Source organism: Siniperca chuatsi, linkage group LG4, assembly GCF_020085105.1.
Source record: "Siniperca chuatsi isolate FFG_IHB_CAS linkage group LG4, ASM2008510v1, whole genome shotgun sequence".
Taxonomy (NCBI): Eukaryota; Metazoa; Chordata; class Actinopteri; order Centrarchiformes; family Sinipercidae; genus Siniperca; species Siniperca chuatsi.
In genome coordinates this window covers 833,114-855,786 of record NC_058045.1, presented here as the reverse complement: position 1 = coordinate 855,786, position 22,673 = coordinate 833,114, and the positions used below count along the sequence as shown (strand labels likewise).

General features: G+C 38.7%; 1 protein-coding gene across 1 annotated transcript in view; it reads left to right on the top strand.

The window, feature by feature from the left end:
• ntrk3a (neurotrophic tyrosine kinase, receptor, type 3a) overlaps positions 1-22,673 on the top strand; it is a 286,883-nt gene that overhangs the window by 206,571 nt on the left and 57,639 nt on the right. Inside the window, exon 13 of the mRNA XM_044193839.1 lies at positions 17,150-17,338. Within this exon, the coding sequence (XP_044049774.1) occupies positions 17,150-17,338 (189 nt within the window). The remainder of the gene's footprint in view (positions 1-17,149; positions 17,339-22,673) is intronic.

Genomic DNA, 22,673 nt, shown 5'->3' with positions numbered 1-22,673 from the left:
AACAATATAACTGTAACACACGTTTAAATCCCAATGTAAATTATATGAATTTACAATCGAATTATTGGTATCCTCATGTGGATAGCAAACTGATACTGTGTTTGGCTCTGCACCTCAAGATAGACTATTTAATATTGTATGTCACACTGTGGAGAGTTCCTGATACTGAAATTAGGTTTTTTAAATGCACATGATGAATGAAAGATAACATATGAAACCACTTAATTCAATTAAACAATATAGTGTCTCGTTAATTTAAACACAATTTTAATTAATCTTTTTAAATTTTCTTCATATTATTTAACCAAAAGAGATATACCTCTCACAAACATACAGCAAGCCACAGTTTCCCGTCTCTGTCCATTGTTCTTCATTATCCACTGTTTGTTATTGGTAGAAAAGGTGATGGCCTTGACTGTAGCCCAGGTTAACAACGCTAATCAGTTTAATTGTTCAAACAGATTGGGCTTTACATCTAAACTGGGGTACTGCAAAGGACAGGACTTCCATTAAATCCATGCAAATTTATTTAACTTCAAAATTCATAAAAGAGTTAGAGTTAGAATTCATAAAAAAGTCACTTAGAAATTTTATGTACAGTACAACTCCTAACTGTTCACAACTCTAGTAAACTGTAACACCCTTGCACCTGTTTGTTTTAAAGACAATCTATTACTTCATGCAACACTGTCAAAAACTAATTGTTAATTGTTTGTGTTCTTATGAATTCTGCATTTACAGTAATATGTCAAGCTTCAGTTTTTTCAAGAAACAATTTGATAATATTATGCCTTTTTTGGCATCCTTCATTGCTTTGTCCCGACTCTCCTGACTGTACAATTCTCAGTCAAACTTTGCAGTGAAATGCACATGCATCCTGATCATCCAGTGTGATGTGTTCCCAAGCTTTACAGTAGGCCTACTCAATTGACATACGGATGTAGCGACAACGGCAACATCATATCTGTCACAAATCAACATTTTCTCATGTGAGTTCCGACCACGCTTAGTAGTTTTTCAAAACATCTGGCTATTGAAGTGGGGTGCTCTACTGAAAATATGTCTCAGTCAACCCTGAAATGTAAATTTGACAGTGAAAACCATCAGTTTAACCCTGCCTGGACTGGCAAGTATTTGTTTATTTTACCGCCATCTCTTTTATTATATTCATTTGCATTTGTTTCACATTTGTCATTACAAAAAACTAAAAAAAAAAAACGTTTTAAATAGGCTGCTGAAATGTCTACATTTCCTGGTTTTAAATCTGGCCCAGTTGAACTTGTAATTGAATAGCCCTTTATGAAGCATGCTGATGTGAGGACATTTAGTATGGTTTAAGAAGACTTACAAAGCAATATCTTGCATGCTCCAGTGCTCAGAAGTGGCAGAACGACGCTAACAGCTGATCATGTGATGTATTGAGGTAATAAAGTGTGCCTGACTGCTCTGTGAGTCAGTGAGAAGCAGGTATCGATACTGGAGGCCTATTAGATTAATGTGAGTAATAAAGTGTGATTGAAAGACTGTGGCGCCAATTGGGCACTAAGGAAAATGGAGGGGGTGGTCATGTTGTAAACTACTACTTTAAATTCTACAAATGGATTCCCTGTTAGTTCCAATAACCCATCATTTTACTGTGTTACAGTAAAATTGTCCAAGTAATTGGGTACAGATACCATTGAAGAGTTTCATTTTTAATGCTTACTGCATCACTGCAGCATGGTTGCACCCTCTGCGAAGATTGCATAATTTTCATTCAAATACACAAGCAATTGCATAATTTTAAATGATGCAGGATCATGGGGTTTGTGTTTCAACAGTATGTAGATTCAGTTATTGTTAGGTAATCATACCCGATTGTTGCACAAAATTGTCAACATTTTCATAAATATTGCAGTTTGATGTATATATTCATCAAACCTCCCCTGTCACTACAATAATATTTTTGTATTATTATGTCCACTAAGTAAGAAATGAAATGACTGTAAACTAGAAAGACAGTTGTTAGAGTTCTGGAAGCTTTACTCCCACTTCCTCAGCCTGTCTGACCATTGGTCCTCCAACATGATTCCACCTCTGACCTTTGTGCTCCATGAAAACTGTCTACCTCACAATTTCTGACACCCTTTATCTTTCTATCCTTCTCTCTTTCCTTCACATTCTTCTCTCCTCATCCATTATTCCCCCATGTCTCTCTGTCAGTCACTCTGTGTCTCTGTCCTTGCTTATTCATTACCAACTGACCGTTCAGCCTAGTGTCAACTTGTCTGACACATGGCCTAAATATTACCATAGGTTGTCTGGTAACTGACAAAGGTCACGGGTCTGATCTCTGTAACAGTCAACATGCCCATCAATACTCATAAGTTCTTTTCAAGTGCCCTTCATCAAACGCCCAAATATGCAACCTGCTCACTGAGAGTAATTGTGGATGAAAGCACTGCTACAAACCTGAGCTGGAAATGAGGTACGTAAAAAAACATTGCAAGAATATGCAAGTTAGCATATTGGTGTCAAACACATGCTAATTTGTAATAACAAACACTGGTACATCCTGCAGTGTGAGGTTACGTAGCTCTTCTGTTAAACACAATAGATAGATAGATCGATTCTGCGAAGAGGTTGGCAAATTACTCAATCTTGTGCAACATTAAAGAAACCAACATAATTATAAACAAGCATTTATTTAAAAGATAAACAAAGCAAACACACTGTGATGTCTAACTCTAAATACTAAACTACAGAACAAAGGGTGTGTGTGTGTGTGTGTGTGTGTCTGTGTGCAGGTCTGGGTGCGTGCCAAAAGGAATGTGTGTATGTTTCCTTGTTGTGTTGTTGTTGCACGAACATGAACCCACATGGTCAGAAACAAAGGAACATGTGAAACAGGAGCTTTAAAGTTACTCTCCCTCCGGAGATGGAGGCACAATGCAAAGACCACGTGGAATTTTGTTTTTTTTTAGAAATAGTAGAATAGTAATTGTAGTGTTAATATTAATAAATTAGTAATAATAGGAATGACAGCTATGGGAAAAATAATGACAGTATTAGTAACAGAGCCGATAACAACAACTGTAGTAGCAGTTGTCGAGCTGGAACACGGGGGCAGCAGGTGGCCCCTGCAGTCCTGTGCTAAGCCAAGTACACTGTTACTCTATGCTATGCCCAATTGTTACATTACCTGTCCATGGGAGGGAAAGAGAGGTCACTTTGGTGCTGCTGTTAGCTTGTGGTCAGTCTGTTGTAGACAAGCCAAGCTGGGAAGAATTGTTGTTCCGCTGTGGAAGTGTCTGTTGCTGTGCGGTGTCCGCTTGTAGAGATTAGAGGAAGATGGTTGCTCCACTTTGGTTGTCCTTACAGAGTAAATCACTAGGAGCCACGAGGAGAGAGTTCAGGTGGGTGTCTGCTGGTGAGCAAGCCACACTGAGAGGGAGACAGCCACAATGAAAGATCCCAGGAGAAAGAGAGACAGAATCAATGATGGATGACCTTTTTATTGACCTGGTGACATTCGGGTCACAGGTCAGACTGGCCAGTGCTGCATTCAATGGTTCTCAGGATTGTGGGACAAAAGAGAATGCAGTTTCCAAACAAACGTTCAGTTAACAATCACCCGAATTAATGAATTAGTCCCAACTGGTGCATTCTGGTTAGATTTAATTCTTTTCTTTATAAAAACAAGATTTGATCTTCAAAAAATCTTTTTCAAAAATGAAGAAAATAATGTTCTCATAAGTATGATACTCCAAGCAAACCCCATTTAACCACAGTGAAAGTATCACACAGTAATTGTAGGCTACAGTATGTTGAGAAAAGAGGGTTGAAATGTGATAAGATTTCTGTGCAGACCTGCGCAGACTTAAGCACATTATCACAGATTATTATTACTACTATATTTAAATGTGGTATGAACAGTTCATTAGTGACTATCCTAATAACCACTACAGATTCATGTGTACAGTTGTTGGCTCAATTATTTGTAAAAATGTTTCAAAAGATGTGTGAGACACATGGATCAAGAGAGAAAAGGGGCCCACAGAGACTGCCTATGTATAGGGCCCAGAATTGTGTGCTATACCTCTGAACATAGCTATATGGACTTCTTGTTTATGAAGGAGGTCCATTATGGCAACACGCTTCCCTGGATTATTTAAGCCCCTTACATTACAGCAAAGGAATTTCAACTGGGCACCATCAGCCATTTATGGTACAAAAATCGATCAAGCAAAAAGTGGGCAGAGCAATCAAAGGCTAAGAAGAGGTGCAAAAATAAAACACAAACGTGAAAAAAAAGAACCGATGACCTCTGGTCCTGCATTATAATAGTAACTTTTTTAGATAGCTTTCAAAAACAAAGTTACAAAGAGCTTTACAATAAAAACATATAATAAACACATGATAAAATAATTTATATAATTGCAACAAATACCATCAGATTAAGAAAAAGCCATACAATAAAAGTCAGTCTTAGGAAGAGATTTAAAGGAGGATACCGTGTTTGCCTTCCTGAGATCCTCAGACAGGGAGTTCCACAGCTGAGGGGCCCAGACCGCAAAAGCCTGGTTACCTTTAGTGACAAGGATCTCAAGCAGCGATCAGGCTCAGGGAGTTAGCAGATCACAGATACAGGAGCCTGATCATTCAAGGCTTTAAAGACAAGCAGTAAAATCTTAAAATCAATTCTAAAACTCACAGGTAACCAGTGAAGGGAAGCAAGGAGTGGTATGATGTGGTCGCTTCTCTTAGTACGTGTTAAAAGCCTGGCTGCAGCATTTTGTATCAACTGCAATCTTTGGATGTTTCGCCTGCTGACACCAGAATAAAGTGCATTGCAATCGTCATGTCTGGAAGAGATAAAAGCATGGATGACCTTTTCTAAGTTTGCAGAGGAAAGGAATGAGCTGATCTTGGTTAACTGTCTCAGTTGTGCAAAGCAGAACTGCATCGCTTTAGTCACCTGAGCATCAAAGGACAATTCAGTATCAAAAATAACACCTAGGTTGCAGGCCTCTTTTCGAAGATTGTTAGATAAGGAACCCAGACAAGAAGAGAGATTGTTAATGGTGCTAGTACTGGGGCCACAGGGGGTAGTTATAATTATCTCTGTGTAGCAGATTAAAAGGTTTAAATACATTAAACTGATTATATCGAATTACCTTCTTTTTAGTAAGAGGCAGGAACAGGTTTACACTCACTTCCGGCTATCAGAATAAAATCAGCATTCTTATTAAATAACAGTCTAACTTAGGTTAACTTAATTTTTCAACAGGGCACCACTCAGAGAAAATCTTGACAGTAATTTGTAATAATTAATAAATTAATTAACTAATAAATTAATTAATGATCAATTTAGTGCTGTTAGTTGCTACAGAGGTCTTGTCTCTGGCCAGTGACCGGAATATTTCATACACATATATTTATTATATTTATTTAACTACTAGACTACACACACAACTATAACTACTAGAGACACAAATTAATGGATAAAAGTAACCATGAAGGAATGATATGAACACATTGTTTGACCCAAGGACAAGAAGTTTCTTAAAGTCTTTTGTAAGAGGGGGTGGGGTTGTTTGTGTTCAAGGTGTTAAACTTCACTCCACTCCCACCATATCTTATCATAATTCTTTCTAATAAATTAGAAAGTTTTAAGTTTAATTCTCCCATGTTAAAGATTTGTCTCATCAGTTGTTGGAAGCCACCATACACTTTTATGAATAAAATGGGATGTTGTCCACTTATAAGTAATTAACAGTGTTAATTAAATGTGTGCTATTATTATGACACACCATATATAGGATATACACACATATATGTAACAATGAACGAAATAGTAAAATAAAATCACACACATTAAATGTCCATATATTTCAGCAATCTTTGGATCTCATGATGTCTTTTGTCTGCCAGATATCTCTCCTCTCAGAGTGGTGAGAGGAGGAGGGGGGTCAGCAGACACACACATGCGCTCTGAGGGCTCTGGGATTCAGCCTTTCACTTACATTACCAGCCATGATAAATGAATTGTTGTGTAGATGCATATTCAAGTTTCCTGTTTCATTAGCTATTCAAAGAGGCTAAACACATCATAGAGGCTATGCCAAGTGGAGTGAGGACAGAATAAGGCATAACACATAATAGGCAAACTATTATGGGTGTCCTGAAAGAGTAGTTTTGTTAATACAGAAAATGGTGATGCATACTTAGTACGGCATCATATTCATTTCTCTACATAAATAACAGTTCTTGTTGACAGGGTCTATTGCTCTTTGTCGCATCAGCCTGACAACATCAAGTTCCACACTTTCTTTGTTCCTTTAGTCTTACAGTTTTACAAGTCCGGGTGTTCATTAATGAGGTCCAGAGCATGGTCCGTTGAGGGGTTGAGTTTCAGTTTACCAAGTCAGTAAGGGTCATAAACTAATAAACGGGCTTAGCTTCACTTTCAACTGCAGCTCCACATTCCTTTATGAGCATTGCACCATAGTGTGAATTATATCTCAACAGGACATCGGATTAGTTTGACTTCAAGCAGACCTGTCATAAATCAAGAGATTGTCATTCAACCTTCCACTAGTGACCTCTGGAGGTCTTGTGAAAACAAAGTGTTTTAGGGAGGTTCTCTTTTGAGTCTTTCCACAGCTCATTTCATGACACAGGCCATGAGGAGGAAATGTTGATTATTTTTATCAATAAAGATACAAAACGTTGATCAGGATTGGGGTTGATCACGTTACATCTGATTAGGAGTCATTGAATTGCAGAAAAGTTTTGGACATCCAATTTTTAAGCTTGGCAAGGTAGGACATAATACAGGATGCATCTGTGGTACCAGGCTTTATTAATCAATTACTCAACCAACTCTTAACTATATAAAAAAGACCACAAATCAAGGAGAAGATAGGGCACACCCATGTCTATACAGAAGCTAGATCACTCTACAAATGAACCATTTCAACACAAACTGATTCTCTGCAGGGAGTGGTCCCACAGTATCCTTATCTTAAATTTTAATAAATCTGATATCTCTTCCAGGTTTGTCATAATCAAAGTGTGAGGTTTCTCAGTTTTGACATGTACATGCATGAAATTTCCTGAGCGCATTCACATTCCTAAGGTAGATAAACTGATTTTAATTTTAATTACTCTATGACCTTTCCTCACCATCTGGATTTTTAGCCATGATAGTTACTCTATATGGGGGCCCAGGTCCTCCAACTAGACAGGTTTTGTATGAATTAGGCCTATCCCCCTTTTAATTTGTTCTGGTGCACTGCCCACTAATGAAGTGAAGCCTGCGAGCCAGTTCAGGCAGTCTGCCGCTACACTCACATGATATAGTCATCTCACTGCAAAATTTGCTGCTGGTCATGCAACATTTCATAAGGCCCACCACCACCCCAGCATCCACCTGTAGGCTCTGATTCTACCTTTCCCTAGCGGAGAAGTTAGTATCGTCACTCCCCACTCCCTGCTTGTCGTACATTTATCAATGAGTTCTTGAACCAAATACATTTTTAGAGCTGACCTGCATTTTCAAAACTTAACTGCAATATTGTACAATAGCACAAAAATTCAAAAGCTGCAGATTCAATTACTGTGGGCTTCAATAACCACGAAAGGGATACAAAAAAACTCCTGGAGAGAGAGTGGTGGTTTCCAGTACAAATAAGTATGTTACTCAAGTTATGACATGTGCTGTACATGCAGATTGTCATAAAATCTATGGATTACATTCAATTCAATTTTATTTATTTAGCGCCAATTCATAACAGAAGTTATCTCATTGCACTTTTCCTATAGAGCAGGTCTAGTCCGTACTCTTTATAATATTATTTACAGAGACCCAACAAATCCCACCATGAGCAAGCATTTGGCGACAGTGGCAAGGAAAAACTTCCTTTAAGAGGCAGAAACCTTGGACAGAACCAGACTCAATGGTGGGCAGCCATCCGCCGCTGCCGTGTTAGGTTTTGAGAGAGAGAGAGAGAGAAAGAAAGAGAGAGAGAGAAAAAGAGGGAGAGGTTTAGATTAGATGATTCAACTTTATTGTCATTACACATGTACAAGGCAATGAAATGCAGTTTCGGTCTAACCAGAAGTGCAATAAGCAAGTGCAGGATATAAAGTGTGTGCATAAATGCAGGATAGAGCAATATTATCAAAATATTTTACAAGTGGTACTATGGACATTATATACAGATGGCATTACTATAAACAGAAGTATACTGATGGATATGTACAATAATAAATTGGACTGGGCAGAACAGTAGTGCAATAAATGTAAAGTAGTGCAAATTATGGACAGAAATGGGAGGGGGGGGGGGGCAGAGTTCAGTAGGAAGACAGCTCTGGGAAAAAAGCTGAGAGAGACAAATTGATCATATCCAGTAACAAAGTGAGGTTTTACAGTTGTTTCTAAGGTTCCTGTGTTTGAAGATAAATCGGTACTGGTTGATGGCAGGATGTAATGAATTTTTTCTCTAATAGTTAAAAGTTTATTATTAAAGAAGCTCATGAAGTCGTTACTACTGAGGGCTATAGGAATACATGGTTCAATAGAGCTGCGATTCTGTCAGCCTGGCTGCAGTGCTGAAAAGAAACCTGGGGTTGTTTTTATTTTCTTCTGTTAATGATGAATAGTAAGCTGCTCTGTCATTATGGATGGCCTTCCTATATGTTTTATACTATCCTGCCAGGCTAAACGAGATTCTTCCAGGTTGTTGGAACGCCATTTTCTTTCAAGTTTTCGTGATGTTTGCTTTAATTTGTGGGTTATACCATGGGGCTAACCTTCTTTGTTTTATTATCTTCTTTTTTTTCATTCATGTTCCCAAGGTGGATAAACCCATTTACATTTTAAACAATTAGTTCAACATTTTGGGAAATACCCTTATTCACTTTCTTTCTGAGAGTGTGATGTTCATATTTATATCAATCTTGTGTTAAGCAGAGAGCTGGAGTCGGGACGTGGTTAGCCTAGCTTAGCATAAAGTCTGGAAGCAGGGGGAAACAGCTAGCCTGGCTCTGTCCAAAGTTCAAAAAATACATCTACCAAAACCTTTAAACATGCGGTATCTCATTTGATTAATCTGTACACAAACAGAAATGAAAAAAATTAGAAAAAAGTTAATGTTGGAGCTATTTCTTGACAAAAGATAACAAATATGCATGTTTCCCAAAATGTTGAACTATTCCTTTAATAACTCTGTGACCTTTAATCTAGCACCACCTTCAAGACAAACTTTAGATTTGTACCTCTACTATTAATATGTGTTTTCTGTTTTGTCCAACACTTTTGTATTCTGGCTTGTAACACGTTTTATTACCTCCAGGGGCTGCAAGTGGGATTTTTAGTCTCTGGTCAGACCAGAAAGTGGTTCAGCGAAATATGTTTGTGCATCCTCGTGATGCTGGTTCTTGGTGATGTAGTGACTACTTACATAGTAAACACATTAAGTCTAGGGAACTTATTTCTAACCTTTCATTCCTGCATCATGATTGACTGCAAAATAATATGAGACCTTCCTCCATGTTGGAGTCTCTCGGTCTCTCTGTTCCCCCGAAGGTCCGCACTGTCAAGACAGTTTGTAGTTGATCAACAGCACAAATTCATGCGTTAAAGTTCACCAAAGTTGGACTGTATACAAAAGCTCAGCATGGATTTACAGCACTTCACCTCCATGAGTAAATCACTAACATGAGCTGATTTTGGTCTGACATGTTGCTGTTATGAATGCTTCTATGGCTGAGCTGTTATTATTTTTCAAGTTAAGAGGGGAAATATCTCTGCATATAACTGTAGTCACTGGTAAAAGTCTGTAATTCAAATAAGTGCCCATAAACCTGATAGCTGCTCTCTTTTCTCTTTTTTTTGTTGAGATCCAACCTTAAAATTAGTTATCCTGCTGCCTTCCTTCCTCCACATCTCATTCCCTGTTTTATGCTTTTATTCATGGTCTCTTAGGGTGATGTCTTTTATTCCCTTTCCTCCTCTCTCATCATGCCCTCCTGTCCCCGTTTCAATCAAAATCCCTCCCCCACCACCACCTCACAGACCTAATGCCTCCTTGTTTTCTGTCAGCTGTGAAGGTTGTTGTGTCAGTGGTATTAACAACAGGCTGATGTGTTTGGTTCCACTAGAGAATACTGATGACTCCACAGCAGTAGTTCTCAGCTGGTTTGTAGACAACAGCGAACTCTCTGGTCCCCTGGGAGGAGGCCTGTACATATACAGTCTATATAGTTCAACAATGATAAAACTCTAATGATTCTCATGGGGAGAATTACTGCAACAGAACACCATAACAGATTACAGCCAGGGAGAACATTGAATAGGGGATAGAAAGATATATATATATATATATATATATATATATATATATATATATATATATATATATATATATATATATATATATATATGTATATATCAACAAGAAGAAGCTATTAAGGATTACATAAAACAGAGCTGAACTTTCCAACACATGCAGAGCAGAACAGGTAAACAGAAATCACAGGGAAAAGGTCAGAGACGCACTGAATGTGTGAGTAGATTTCCAAATCAAATTCTATAATTTAAACCACTATGGTCAAGGAATACAAGGGAGATTAAAATTCAGTATAGAGTGCAATGAGTGTAAATGAACATATGAATCTGTTGGTCCCTGGATTACAGATTTATAAGGGTGTGGAGCCTGACCAATGAGGCTCATGCTGATACCAATATATGAGGATTCCAAAAATCTGATTACAATCTATTGGCTGATATTGATGTATAGGAGAATCAACTACTTAAATCAAATAATTACACTTTAATACTCGTATTAAATATGCCCGTTTAACCAGGAAAACAAAAACGAATTAATCAAATTTCGACCATTAAATTAAATCAGTCTCATAAGAACGATTGAATTCTTTCCGAGAGATTGACCTTGTGTTCTGCTTCAAAGAAAACACACAGACAACTTCTTACTGATTAAATGAGGACATTTATTTATAGTTAAATGCCCAATAACTAAATAAATGCAGGAATAATAAGGTATATGATAAGGAAAATAACAACATCATAAAATAATCCATCTTATTGGCAATAGTGAGGTGAGGTATGTGATTTGATTATAAAAACGACCTCAAGATGGGAAAGTGTAGTCCCTCATTCGTCCAGGAGTGTTCTATTGTAGAAAAGGTTTCAGTCGTAGTCATCTGGACGCTGTTTTCAGAATCAAGACGTTTCGACTCCCATCCGGAAGTCATTCTCAATTGTGAAAAAATGGGACGGGAACTAGAAATTTAAGATACTCTGTTTTACATAAGCCCTTCCCTCAGGAAGGAATCTACCTGAGTATCTGTTAATAGCTAGTTTCACCTGAAACTGACCTAATTGTTTCCAAGATGGCCCAGTAATCAGTAATCAGGCCTATTGTTTTCTGGCTGCACCTACCTCATCATTGTTAAGTACCTGATTAGCATGTGATTGGCGTGACCAAGGTGTTAATACACTGTGATAGACTTTGGGCAGATTGAATCTCAGACCACCATTTCTGTTCAAAGAGGGGTTCTCTTTTTTCACAAAAATGGCTTCCTTGACACCCCATTCAAACCAACTCTTCTCTCTACTTAGAATCTTCACCTCGCTGTCTTTGGACTTCTGGCCAAAGTCTATCACAGTGTATTAACACCTTGGTCACGCCAATCACATGCTAATAAGAAGGTTTATTTTATGATGTTTTTATTTTCCTTATCTTACCTTCAGGTAAAACTAGCTATTAACTAGCCAGATGACTACGACTGAAACCTTTTCTACAACCTCAAGATGCTAACGTAACCCTAGGGCAGTTAACTTATCTACAAGGGAATTCATTTATCTTATTTGACATCAGCTCTCTATCACAGCAAAGCCATGATTTAGCCTACTGTTTTGACATGCTGGGAAAGATGAGGCGTTTCCGCTGGTTCTCCAGCATGGTGTGCAGGGTTAAATCTGCTGTGTAGCAGAAGGTGCTGGCGTGTCTGCCTGTGGCTCAGACTCCGTGATTTAGGAGCCCAGCAGGCCAGTGAAAGCAGTTGATCACCGAGCTGGTGAGGTCTCCTGGCTGGTCCGGCGGTCTCGTTTCAGGGCAGACAGCAAAGGTCCAGGCCAAGTCGCTGGTGGCACAGTTCTCTGGGAGATGCAGGATTCAAAGTTTCTTCGGCTCTAACCTTTTTGTTGTTTAGAACACAGAGGTTGTACAGGCTTCTTTCAGAAAGGCTTTGCTTTCAAAGTTGGCTGGCTTACAGCGGTTCGGGGCGGCTTCGGTCGAGTCTGTGATGTTGTGGCTCGTTGAATAAAATATCTCTGGCTACACTAACTTTTTCAGCTAGGTTTCAGTAGCTAATAAATAACGTTGTAAAAATTGTGAGGCTTTGTGTTAATGTTACAAAAATAGAAGTAACAAAACAACTCTTCATTCTGAGGCATAAAAAACTTAAAAAAAAGTTACATTTGTGAACGGACTGTAGGAGAGGAAAAGAAAACTTTTTTTAAAAAGACAGTAAAATAAATAAAACAACCGTTGAGCTCAAATGTGAGGGCCAGCCTGGGCTTATACATCGATGAAACTGGTTTTGTCCACTTGCCAAAGGAGGAGGAAGAAGGAGAAGTTTCGGGTGTGGAAGAAGGCTTTCACGATGAAAACTCTATTCCTTTGTTTGAAACTTTTAGCATGGCTCTTCATGTTTTCTGACTCTAGGGAATTTAATTTAAGTTTTATGTGCATAATATCACAAAATATCACATACTCAAACATCACTATGGCCATACATGATTTGAGACCTAAATATAGCATAGTGGTTATAAAATATTTAGAGAAAAATTATTCAACCAACAACTATTTCAGCAGATCATTCAACCAGTTATCTGAGACTTTTCATTAACTTTAACGAACATTTTTAACACTACTAATAAGTGGCATAACGTTAAACAATACAGTTTGCTTAATACAGTATAATAGCTACAATATTATAGATTCATAATGATGATGGTTGCAGAGACTTCTGTCTGTTGGTCTGTAGATGGCAATGCTGTCACCTGGTAAACAATAGGTTAAGTTCCTGAATTAATAACTTGCTCATTTCATGTCCTACAAAAATAAAAGTTGGGTTACACATCAAGGAAACATGTGCTGATTAATGTTAGCTGGGTTACTGCTTGGTTATATAGCCAATTCACATTAATTCAGATTTGGGTTACTTTTTTCGTTTCTAATTTTCTAACCACAAAACCTATGCCACAATAACTTTACTCAATAGTAGTTGTATGTGTATGAAAAATAAATATAAATATTGCTGTTCTGAGACCAAATGTGGTCCAGTAATTTTAGATTGTCCCCGGTAAGCCATGACAGTGTGACAGTGAGCCAGCATGAACAATACCAGGAGCCTGAAACTGCTAACCTACAGCGGAGTGTACAGTTGAGGTTTATGTCTATTTATAAGGCTGCAAAGACTTTTATAATAAATGTGAATGTTGTCTAATGTAATAAATTCCAATAAGCATTGTGACTCAAGTCAGTGAGTGAGAGACACACAGGGTAGAGAGGAGATGATTGGAGAAATAATTTCACCTGGCATGCTCTAAAAAGAGAAAAATAGAGAGGGAAAACAGAGCTTTTAATCCAGAATGGACAGACTCTCACATGTTCATTCTCCCACAGGAAGTTCCAACCCACTATGTCTCATATGTTCCGAGATCGTGGAGATTATTAAAAACAGCAATGTGGAGCACCACTACGAGACAAAGCACAGAGTATCTTTTGAGCAGATTAACAAGGGGGATGGGTTTTGGTCATTTTGCTAACAATGGGGATGACATCCTCCCTCATCCCCCTCAAATAGCGTACTGGGTTTAGATGAAAACAAATAGAGGGTTGAATATATAATGAGAAGTGAGATGTTGCTTCTGTTATAACAGGACCGAACTGACCCATGAAGATAATAGGGGGAGTACAATCTTAGTGGACCTGGCAGCAGTTTAGCACAGGTCTTATTGCTTTGGACCTCTCCCTGTGTCTCGACTCGCAGGCTGTTAAACCAGTGCTGTAAAGGCCGGTTAAAATAGAAACGCTCCGTCAAAATGTAATAATTCTCAACAATTTATCGAAATTCTCTATAGCAGATGTGGGGGAAAGAGAAAGTGCAGCAGCAGCATGACAGAGGCCAGGTCAGAAATTGTGCACTTGTTTTTTTTTTCAAATAAAAAACAAATCTTTGTGCCGCAAATTGAATGTTTATTTGACAATATAACGTAATAATAATACATTATTTTGGAGTTCAGTAAATGCCCCTAAAAATCAGCAAAAGATAGGTTACCTTCTGAGAGAAAGGCACAAAGGAGCCCTCCAGCTGGTGGTGGTGGGAGGGGGGGGTTCAGTGCTCCCATTATGGGGCCATCCCCCCTGTTAAAAATAAACAAATCGCCTACTGACTAAAAGTACAAAATAGTATAATTATTTTAATATAAAGGATATAATTTTGATGGGTCCCCTACATTCAAAGTGAAAATGATTCCCTTGCATACATATATTCCCCTCTAGAATATGCAGATGCAGATACGGTGCAATCAAAAACAGGAAAATTTTAGTCCCATTTATTCTAATCAAGTTACACTTTTCTCTAATAAATACTCAATATTTTTGCATTGTATTTTTCTCCATTACTGGTCTGAAAGATCCAAGAGGGTCTAAATACAGATCCTATGTCTGGGGAAACCCAGATCTGTGAGCCAATGGGAGGAGAGTAGGGTGTCCAGGCATGAGGTGCCACAAGTGTAAAAGCAAATAGGCCTACTTTTACAGTTCAGTTCCTTTTTGCTCAGAATGAGAGGCTATGACATCTGTGTATCTTCAGTCTTTTCTAAAGATAGTTGCAGCTAACATTAGCATTATAACATTATCAAGGTGTGGAAAAAATAGAGCGGGATCTAACTTAACTCTAACGTTTGAACGTTTGTCAGTTAATGTGTGGTTAAAGATTAGCTTGTAGTAACCTCACCATTACATTTTTATCTTGAGCAGGAAGGAGTTTAAAAATACTGAAACATATGTACTGGAACAACACTGACACTAACGACAAGACAGCTGAGCAAGTAGCTGAGCATTTCTTTCACACCTAACACCGCTTAAGGTCTTGAGCAGAGAAATGTGAGCATTTTAAAATCTGGTTAAATACAAATTTTAAAAAGACAGCTAACTGAAGTGATGCACTGTACAGTATCTCATCCCATTGGCTTGCAGACCTGAGGTTCCCATACAGTACATAAAGTCCACAGTTGGACCCTTTTTGAAAGATCAGGAACTACTGAACAGCCTCTCACTCTTTAGTAAGATGAGCATCACGTTATGAGTGGGAGTTGAAAACAAGAAGCCTCAAGAGAAATTAGGAATAATTCTCCAACATGACAAATCATCAATGATGTTACGTATCCCTGTAATTCAGGACTTCTTGGACATCTTGTATTGGTGCTGCTTTCTCATTTATTTACTGTCTTGAGAACTGACATGATATTCTCGGTGTTTGGTTGTGACTGTGTGCTTTGATAACACTGCAGTGTGTTTAACAGCAGATCTTGCTGTTTCATGAATAGGTGTGAATGATTTTTGTGCTATGTTTTGTCAAAATTGCAAAGCATGCAGTATTTTACACACAGTAATTTAGTGTGTGTGTGTGTGTGTTTGGTGGCGAGTGTTTGAAACCACCAAGCCCTGCAGAAATCGTCTTTTCAACACATCTGTTCCCTCCCCTCCCCCAGTCCTCTAAACTACTACTCTTCCTTTGAAACCTCCTTTACCTTTAATCCACCTCTATCTCTGAACCTCAATCGCTGCATCTTAAACCACTGACGTACCACTATAGCTCTTTCTCCACCTGTAAATCTCTGAATCTACCTCAAAAGTTTCTCCAAACTCTTTCTCAACACCTAACTCTCCACCTCTAAAAGTCCTCCACTCCTTTTAAAGGCAAATTCTGATTTTTGTAGTTTTTGCCATTCTTCCTATGAATAAGATAACACCTAACTCACACAACTTCATTGCTGAGACCTGGGGATGCAGGACACTAACTGATAAGAATATTGACCAAAACTATGAAAATAAAACCCTGGTTGTATACAAAGAATTTCCATCTAAACAACTTTTTCTACTTCTAAGCCTTCTGTATCTCTAGTCCTTGTCCTCTTTCCCAATCCTCTGCCTCAACTTCTGTACCTTTTTCTGCCTGTACCCCATACTTTTGTCTTAAGCTTGTTTTTAGCTGCTTCAAACTTTTGTAACCCCTCTTCTGGCCCCACCAAAAAATCACCATCTACATCAAATTACTGAACTAAGTACAGACACTACTGGCTTGTTTATAATAGTCAGGAACACAGCCGCCAGTAACAAGAGAGCTGTTCATACTTCAGTCATCTCCTGCATTTTCTCCTGATTAATCTACTTACTATCATGGAGTGTCTTATTCTACACTCTAATATGTTTTCAAAGAGTGAAACGGCAAATTTTAGATACAAACTGTTACTCTATAGATGAATTAGTTTGAATGACATAATGGTATTTCTCATCTTGTGTTGGATTCTGATTAAAATCTTCTTGTTAATGATACAAATATCTGGTAGGTTCTAAATATGATCATGATTAGTTGACTGGCTGATCGATGGAAGAGATGACTAACTACCCAGCAGCCTTGCTGACTCACTGACTGAACAATTGACTGCATTAGTGAAAGCATGATTTACTGACTGGGTGACTGAGGTTCTGGTTGTGAGGATGATTGGCTGACCAGCTGATTAAATAGCTGCTTGGATGCTGGTTTGCTGATTGATGATATTGCAACTGATTGACTGTCAGTCCTAAACTAAGATCAAACTCTTCTTATTTCTGTTTCCCTCTCCCTCTGCCATTCCTCCCCTGCATAGCCCTTCCATCCCTCTTTTTCAATTACAGAACAGATTTGTAGGAAGAAAAATTAATGAATTATGAATATTTTGCTAGGTACCATCCAATTCCATAAGTTTCCTCAAGTTTTGGCTTTTGCTTCACCTACAGGTGTTCAGTCTGTGTCTCTGACAGTGGTAAGGTATTCATCCAGTACATATTGCCTCTCTCTGTCTTTCTAGGACCAGTAGCAGTGATAAGTGGTGAGGAAGACTCTGCCAGCCCCCTTCATCATGTGAACCATGGGATTATCAGCCCCTGTACGCTGGATGCTGGGCCGGACGCTGTGGTGATAGGAATGACCAGGATCCCTGTCATAGAGAACCCACAGTACTTCAGACATGGACACAACTGTAACAAACCCACCACCTGTAAGTCCAGACCTCTAGATGGACCCACACACTGTGCAGGTGTTGTAATATGTAGTATATTTGTGGATCATTTTTAGTTTTCACTGATTTTTTTCTAAAAAAATGCCCAGAATTTTTGAAAGGAGATTGGTACAACAGATTTTTACTCATATTTTATGTCACCATCCCTCAAAAAGTTGTGTTTCCTGCTGCAAGATGACACTGAGAACATCCTCAATAGGATAAGGGAAACAGATGCTGGCCTGTTTCCCAGCATCTGTGTCATCCAAAAAAAAGCCTTTTGAATTGGATCTATACACCCAGTAGTGTACCTTTCTTTTCACTTCAGCACAGTAAAGCTTACAGTAAGTGCAATTTCACACCTGTTTGGTTTGGCTCAATCAAACCTTTGTGTTGGCTGGTGTGAAGTTTGTCATTCAGACCTCTTGAAAAAACCTCAATCGACTTCCAACCGATCTCAGGTGCAATTAATTTGTGGTGCAAAATTGGATCCCCCAAAAAACTGAGATAGTACATATGTACACATAAACATTAGACGGAACTGCTATTAAACTTACGCGAACATCTATGAATCCACGGAAGCGATTTGCTTGAACGTACTGTATACATGTCAGCATTGAGTGCAGATGTTTTCCCCAGTACAGAAAGTGAAAAAAAAAAAGATAAAGGGGGTGTTTGTGTCCTACTCTGTGTATTTTGGCAGTTCATTCAAACGTAGTGAAACGAAGGAAGGAAGGAAGGAAGGCATACTTTATCTAGGCGAAATTAAAGATTTTCACTCTCATAGAATGGCGCTCCGAGCAGTTTGGGGTTCGGTGCCTTGCTCAAGGGCACATCAGTAGTGTCCAGGAGGTGAACTGGCATCTCTCCAACTACCGGTCCACACTCTGTACTGACTGGTCCAAACTGGACTTGCAACCTGCAACCCTCTGGTTCCCAAGCCATGGACTGAGCAGGTCAAATCGAGGCAGTACGATATGTACAGTACAGTAAATCCAGGGATCAACACAGCAAAGTGACATTGGCTGTTCCTTTAATATTACAATTGCCAAGGTCATATGCTTGTAATAACAAAGACAAAGGCAATGTCAGTGTTGCAATTCGCCAAGCAAGGAAATAGGGAACACAAGGGAATAGGACCCAAACGCAGACTAGGAGGAAGAGCAGGTGCAGATCAATGATTTATTAAAGAAAAGGGCTTACATGGGTAGTCTGACAGGCCAACAGAGGCAAAAAGTCTTTGGGTAAGGGGGTAAGCATTAATCCAAAATCCAACATTTTCAAAAGTGAGGTTCAAAAGAAACAAACTGGTAGTTCTCAGTAAATCCAACAAACTGGGAAAGAAAGGCCGGGACGTTTGACAAGTAGACAATGACGAACTGACACAAAGGAAGCACACAGACTTAAATCTACTTAATCTTTAATCTAATCAGAGCAGGGCAAACAATCAAAACTGGTGGGAAAAGCAAACAAAGACAGGAAGTAAAACTACAACAAGACACATGAGGCAAAACACTTACAAAATAGAACAGGAAATAACTACACTCCAAGCCTCAAACCATAACAGTAAGAGAATGCAAAAACATGACATGGTTGTGGTCTGTGTAGACTGCTAGACCTGATCCTACATACACCTCAAACTGTTGCAGGGCCCATATGAGGTTCAATTGCAGTCTCAACTAATAATCATTTCTTTCTTCATGAGCTCTGTGACACCAGAGAGTCTTAAATGCATTAAACTGGTCTTAGCGAATTACCTTTAATTTAGTAAGAGAATGGAGCAGATTTACACTTACTAAAATAACAGAATTTAACTCACGTTAAATTCACCTCGGGGCACCATCCCTGCACAAAGGGAAAATCGATAGCCAATTAATCAATTTAGTGTCGATCTGAAGTTGCTACAGAGTGCTTGTGTCGTGTACAGTGACCGGAATACTTCATACGCACAAACCACGTTCTTTATAAATGAAATGTTTATTAAACTACTAACTACACACAGAGTAAGCTACTGACTACAATAACTGACAATAAATTAATAACTACTAGACACACAAATGAATGGATAAATGCAACCATGAATGAATGATATGAACACAGCGATGAATCATTAATAAATAAAATGAGAACCATTTGTTACCAGATGATCCAGTGAATGATCATTTTGGCAAGCGGTATTAACTTGTGTAAACACAGGAAACCACTATAACCACTAATATTTACTAGTGAAATAAGATAAGTGGATAACATTTAAGCACTGTTCAGCAGAGTTTTCGAAAGACAAATTGTTGGGAATTATTATTTGGAATTATTAATCACCTAAAGTAATTTATACCTATGTTGACGGGAGATCCTAATTTTGATCTATGTTTCTTTATTCCTCTTAAGCTAAAGCATCAACCCCAATATCAGGAAAAGCATTTTTGTTCACCTGAATTGTAGCTGAGCCGTGTATACTTTGCTCTGGAGGGGGAAGGAGAAGCAGTGCTGTTTCTCTGTGAGACGCTCTGAGGCCTATACAAAGGCGTTCGGTCCAGCAGGGTATCTTGTGTCTCTCTGTCCCATGTGGAGCTCGGAGGGGCTTGGGCGTTTTCGAACGTGCTGTCGGTCCAGTGTGGCGACGTTGGCTTGAGTCGGCTGTCTCCATTCCTCTCGCTCTCAGCGGGCCATAGGGTGATGAGGTGGTATTCACAACCGCTTGGCCTTGTGATGACTGAGTTCTAAAATTTTGCAGCTAGGGCTGCAGCTATCAATTATTTTAGTAATCGAATATTCTACCGATTATTCCTTCAATTAATCGGATAAGAAATACTTTTGCTTTATTAAAGAGCAATAGTAAATATGCAAAAGAGAAAATAAGACAGGTCCCTTAAAATGAACAACTAATTGGTTTCCTTTTTAGAAAAAAGTCCCCAGCTAACTTAGGGACATCACAACTAGCCACCATATTGATTTATGTTAACTATCCATTACATATAGCCATAATTAACGTAGCCTACATTCTTTACTAGCCTTCATATAGCTTGTGTTGGGTCCGCTCTGTGGACTGGATGCAGAGACTGTAACGTTATGCTTTCGGTTTTACAATAGACACACTCTGGCCTGTCTCTTCTCTGCGCCCCTCGCTATTTTCTCTCTTCCTCCTCTTTGTAATCCGCGCTGTCAAATCGCACTAAAGACGCTCTGAACTGTCTCTGATCACACAACAACCCCACATGGTTGGTTGTCGACCCGGTCAAGAGGCTTCCTCTTGTTTTGTAATCTTCCGTAAAAAGGGGTGGGGGTGTTTGGTGTGCCTGGTGTGAAACTTTACTCCACTCCCACTCTAGCTCTATCTTGTACTAGTTATTGTCTTTGTTTCAACTTCTTTTCTAGAAAAATAATAAGGTTTGTTACTAGTTTGATTCTCCCATGGTAAGAACTTGATCTACTAAGTTGCTGAAGGATGTGACACATATTTTACGAATAAGCAGAATTACCCATTTTGGAATAAGTAACAGTGTTATTCATATACTTATAATAGCAAAATGAAATAGTACAATGAAATCAGTACATGCCAGTGATGTCTGAATTCTTTGGATCACAGGAATTTCGTTTGTCTGCTTTGTCTCCCTCCTGAGAGGGGTGTGGTAGAGGGGTTTGGGGGGGCAGGGGGCTACATTGTCAAAAGGTCATGAGCATTAGTACCTAACAGAGCTTCTCCAAAGATATACAAGTTATCCAGCTAACATTAGTTGCTGCTAGTCAGTAAGGCAATGTATGACTTTAGCATATTGTCTCCAACTTCTCAACAGCACTCACTGAGTTGGAGTCAGAGGCCTGGTATGATATTGTGATGGATTAAGGTTTGTAGAAGGAGGATTTGCATCATAGATAGCAGTCAAATGAGAAAAATAAAAAAAAACATTCTGTATTCTGCCTCATCTGCTCCCTTTCCTCACCTGGCACATGTCTTTCACAGAAGTCATAAAGGAATGAAAATAGGCGCTCAGTGTCCCAATTAGAAGTTTATGCATTACATTTTTTAGTTATGTTAGGTTTTGAGCGTAAACAGTTTTCACAACAGTATGTAAACGTGCAAAATGGAGTTTTGCTACTGTCACTACTGTAACCTTCGGCTTTCAACCTTTCTAAGATAGGCTACCGGTATTTTGCTCTCTCTCTCTCTCTCTCTCTCTCTCTCTCTCTCTCTCTCTCTCTCTCTCTCTCTCTCTCTCTCTCTCTCTCTCTCTCTCTCTCACTATCTCTGTTTGCATGAGGTTGGCCTAGATGAGCAGTCTCTTGGAGCTAGATCAAATGAATGATTCGTAATTGATACGTTATTCAGTCGCCTGATTTTTTTACAAGTAATATTCATACTATTACTATACTATTTAAATAAACAATTTGATAGTATTTCCCATCTTTGCTGAGCAAGATTTTTGTGTGAAAGGAATTAAAGGCCTGTCCCATATATAGGCAGGTTGAGTTCAGTGATTGAAGCGAATAAAAGCCTGGGCCATTAATTGAAGTGTAGTTCATTTTCCAGGAGCCTCCAATCTGGTTTTGTATTTTTTTAATGCCAACAAATGTAAATAGAGCTATTTCAAATCTACCTATAATTGGCACAATATTTTTTTTATTCACATTAAATTCAGCAAAGCGTTACAATCATATTCGAATAATATCAGTCCATTAACTACACAGCTGTGCTATAAAGCATTATGAAGTTTTTGAATGTTTCTTCTATGTGATTAAAATAATCTCCATTTGTCATTATGTGCTTAAAATGCGTTAAAATCACCACTTCAAGTGTTATTGAAATGATTGAAAGGTCCTTTTGTAGTTTCGTTTGCCCTGCTGTCATCTCCTTCTTCAGAGCCTCTGCAGCTATATGCTGGATGATGAGAGTCCCAGAGCTCATTACAGTCTTGCTAATTGCAACCCAGTGGCGGAACGGTCAACTCATTCAGCTAACCTTTGTGTGGGTGTTTGTGGGTGAGTGTACAGTGAAAGACGTGTTCCCAGCTGTAGCTTGTACTAATTGTACTGTATTGTACCTTGTGTGTCTTTGCTGCTGTACATGTATATACCTCCTTGTATGCGGTTTTGTGTGTATTTTACTGTATATGTGCATGTTTATGTGCCCCCCCACTGTGCTAAAGCCATTCATGCCATGCACACATCACTGCCAACTAGAATACAGTACAATTAGTACAAGCTACAGCTGGGAAGACTTTGGCAGACTGTTAAAAGTTAAAGGTCACATCACAAAATCTTTAAGCAAGAGCTGAAAGCAGTTTCAGGTTCGGTTTCATGCATACTGTGATGGGCTTGAGCACATTCCCACTTCCAG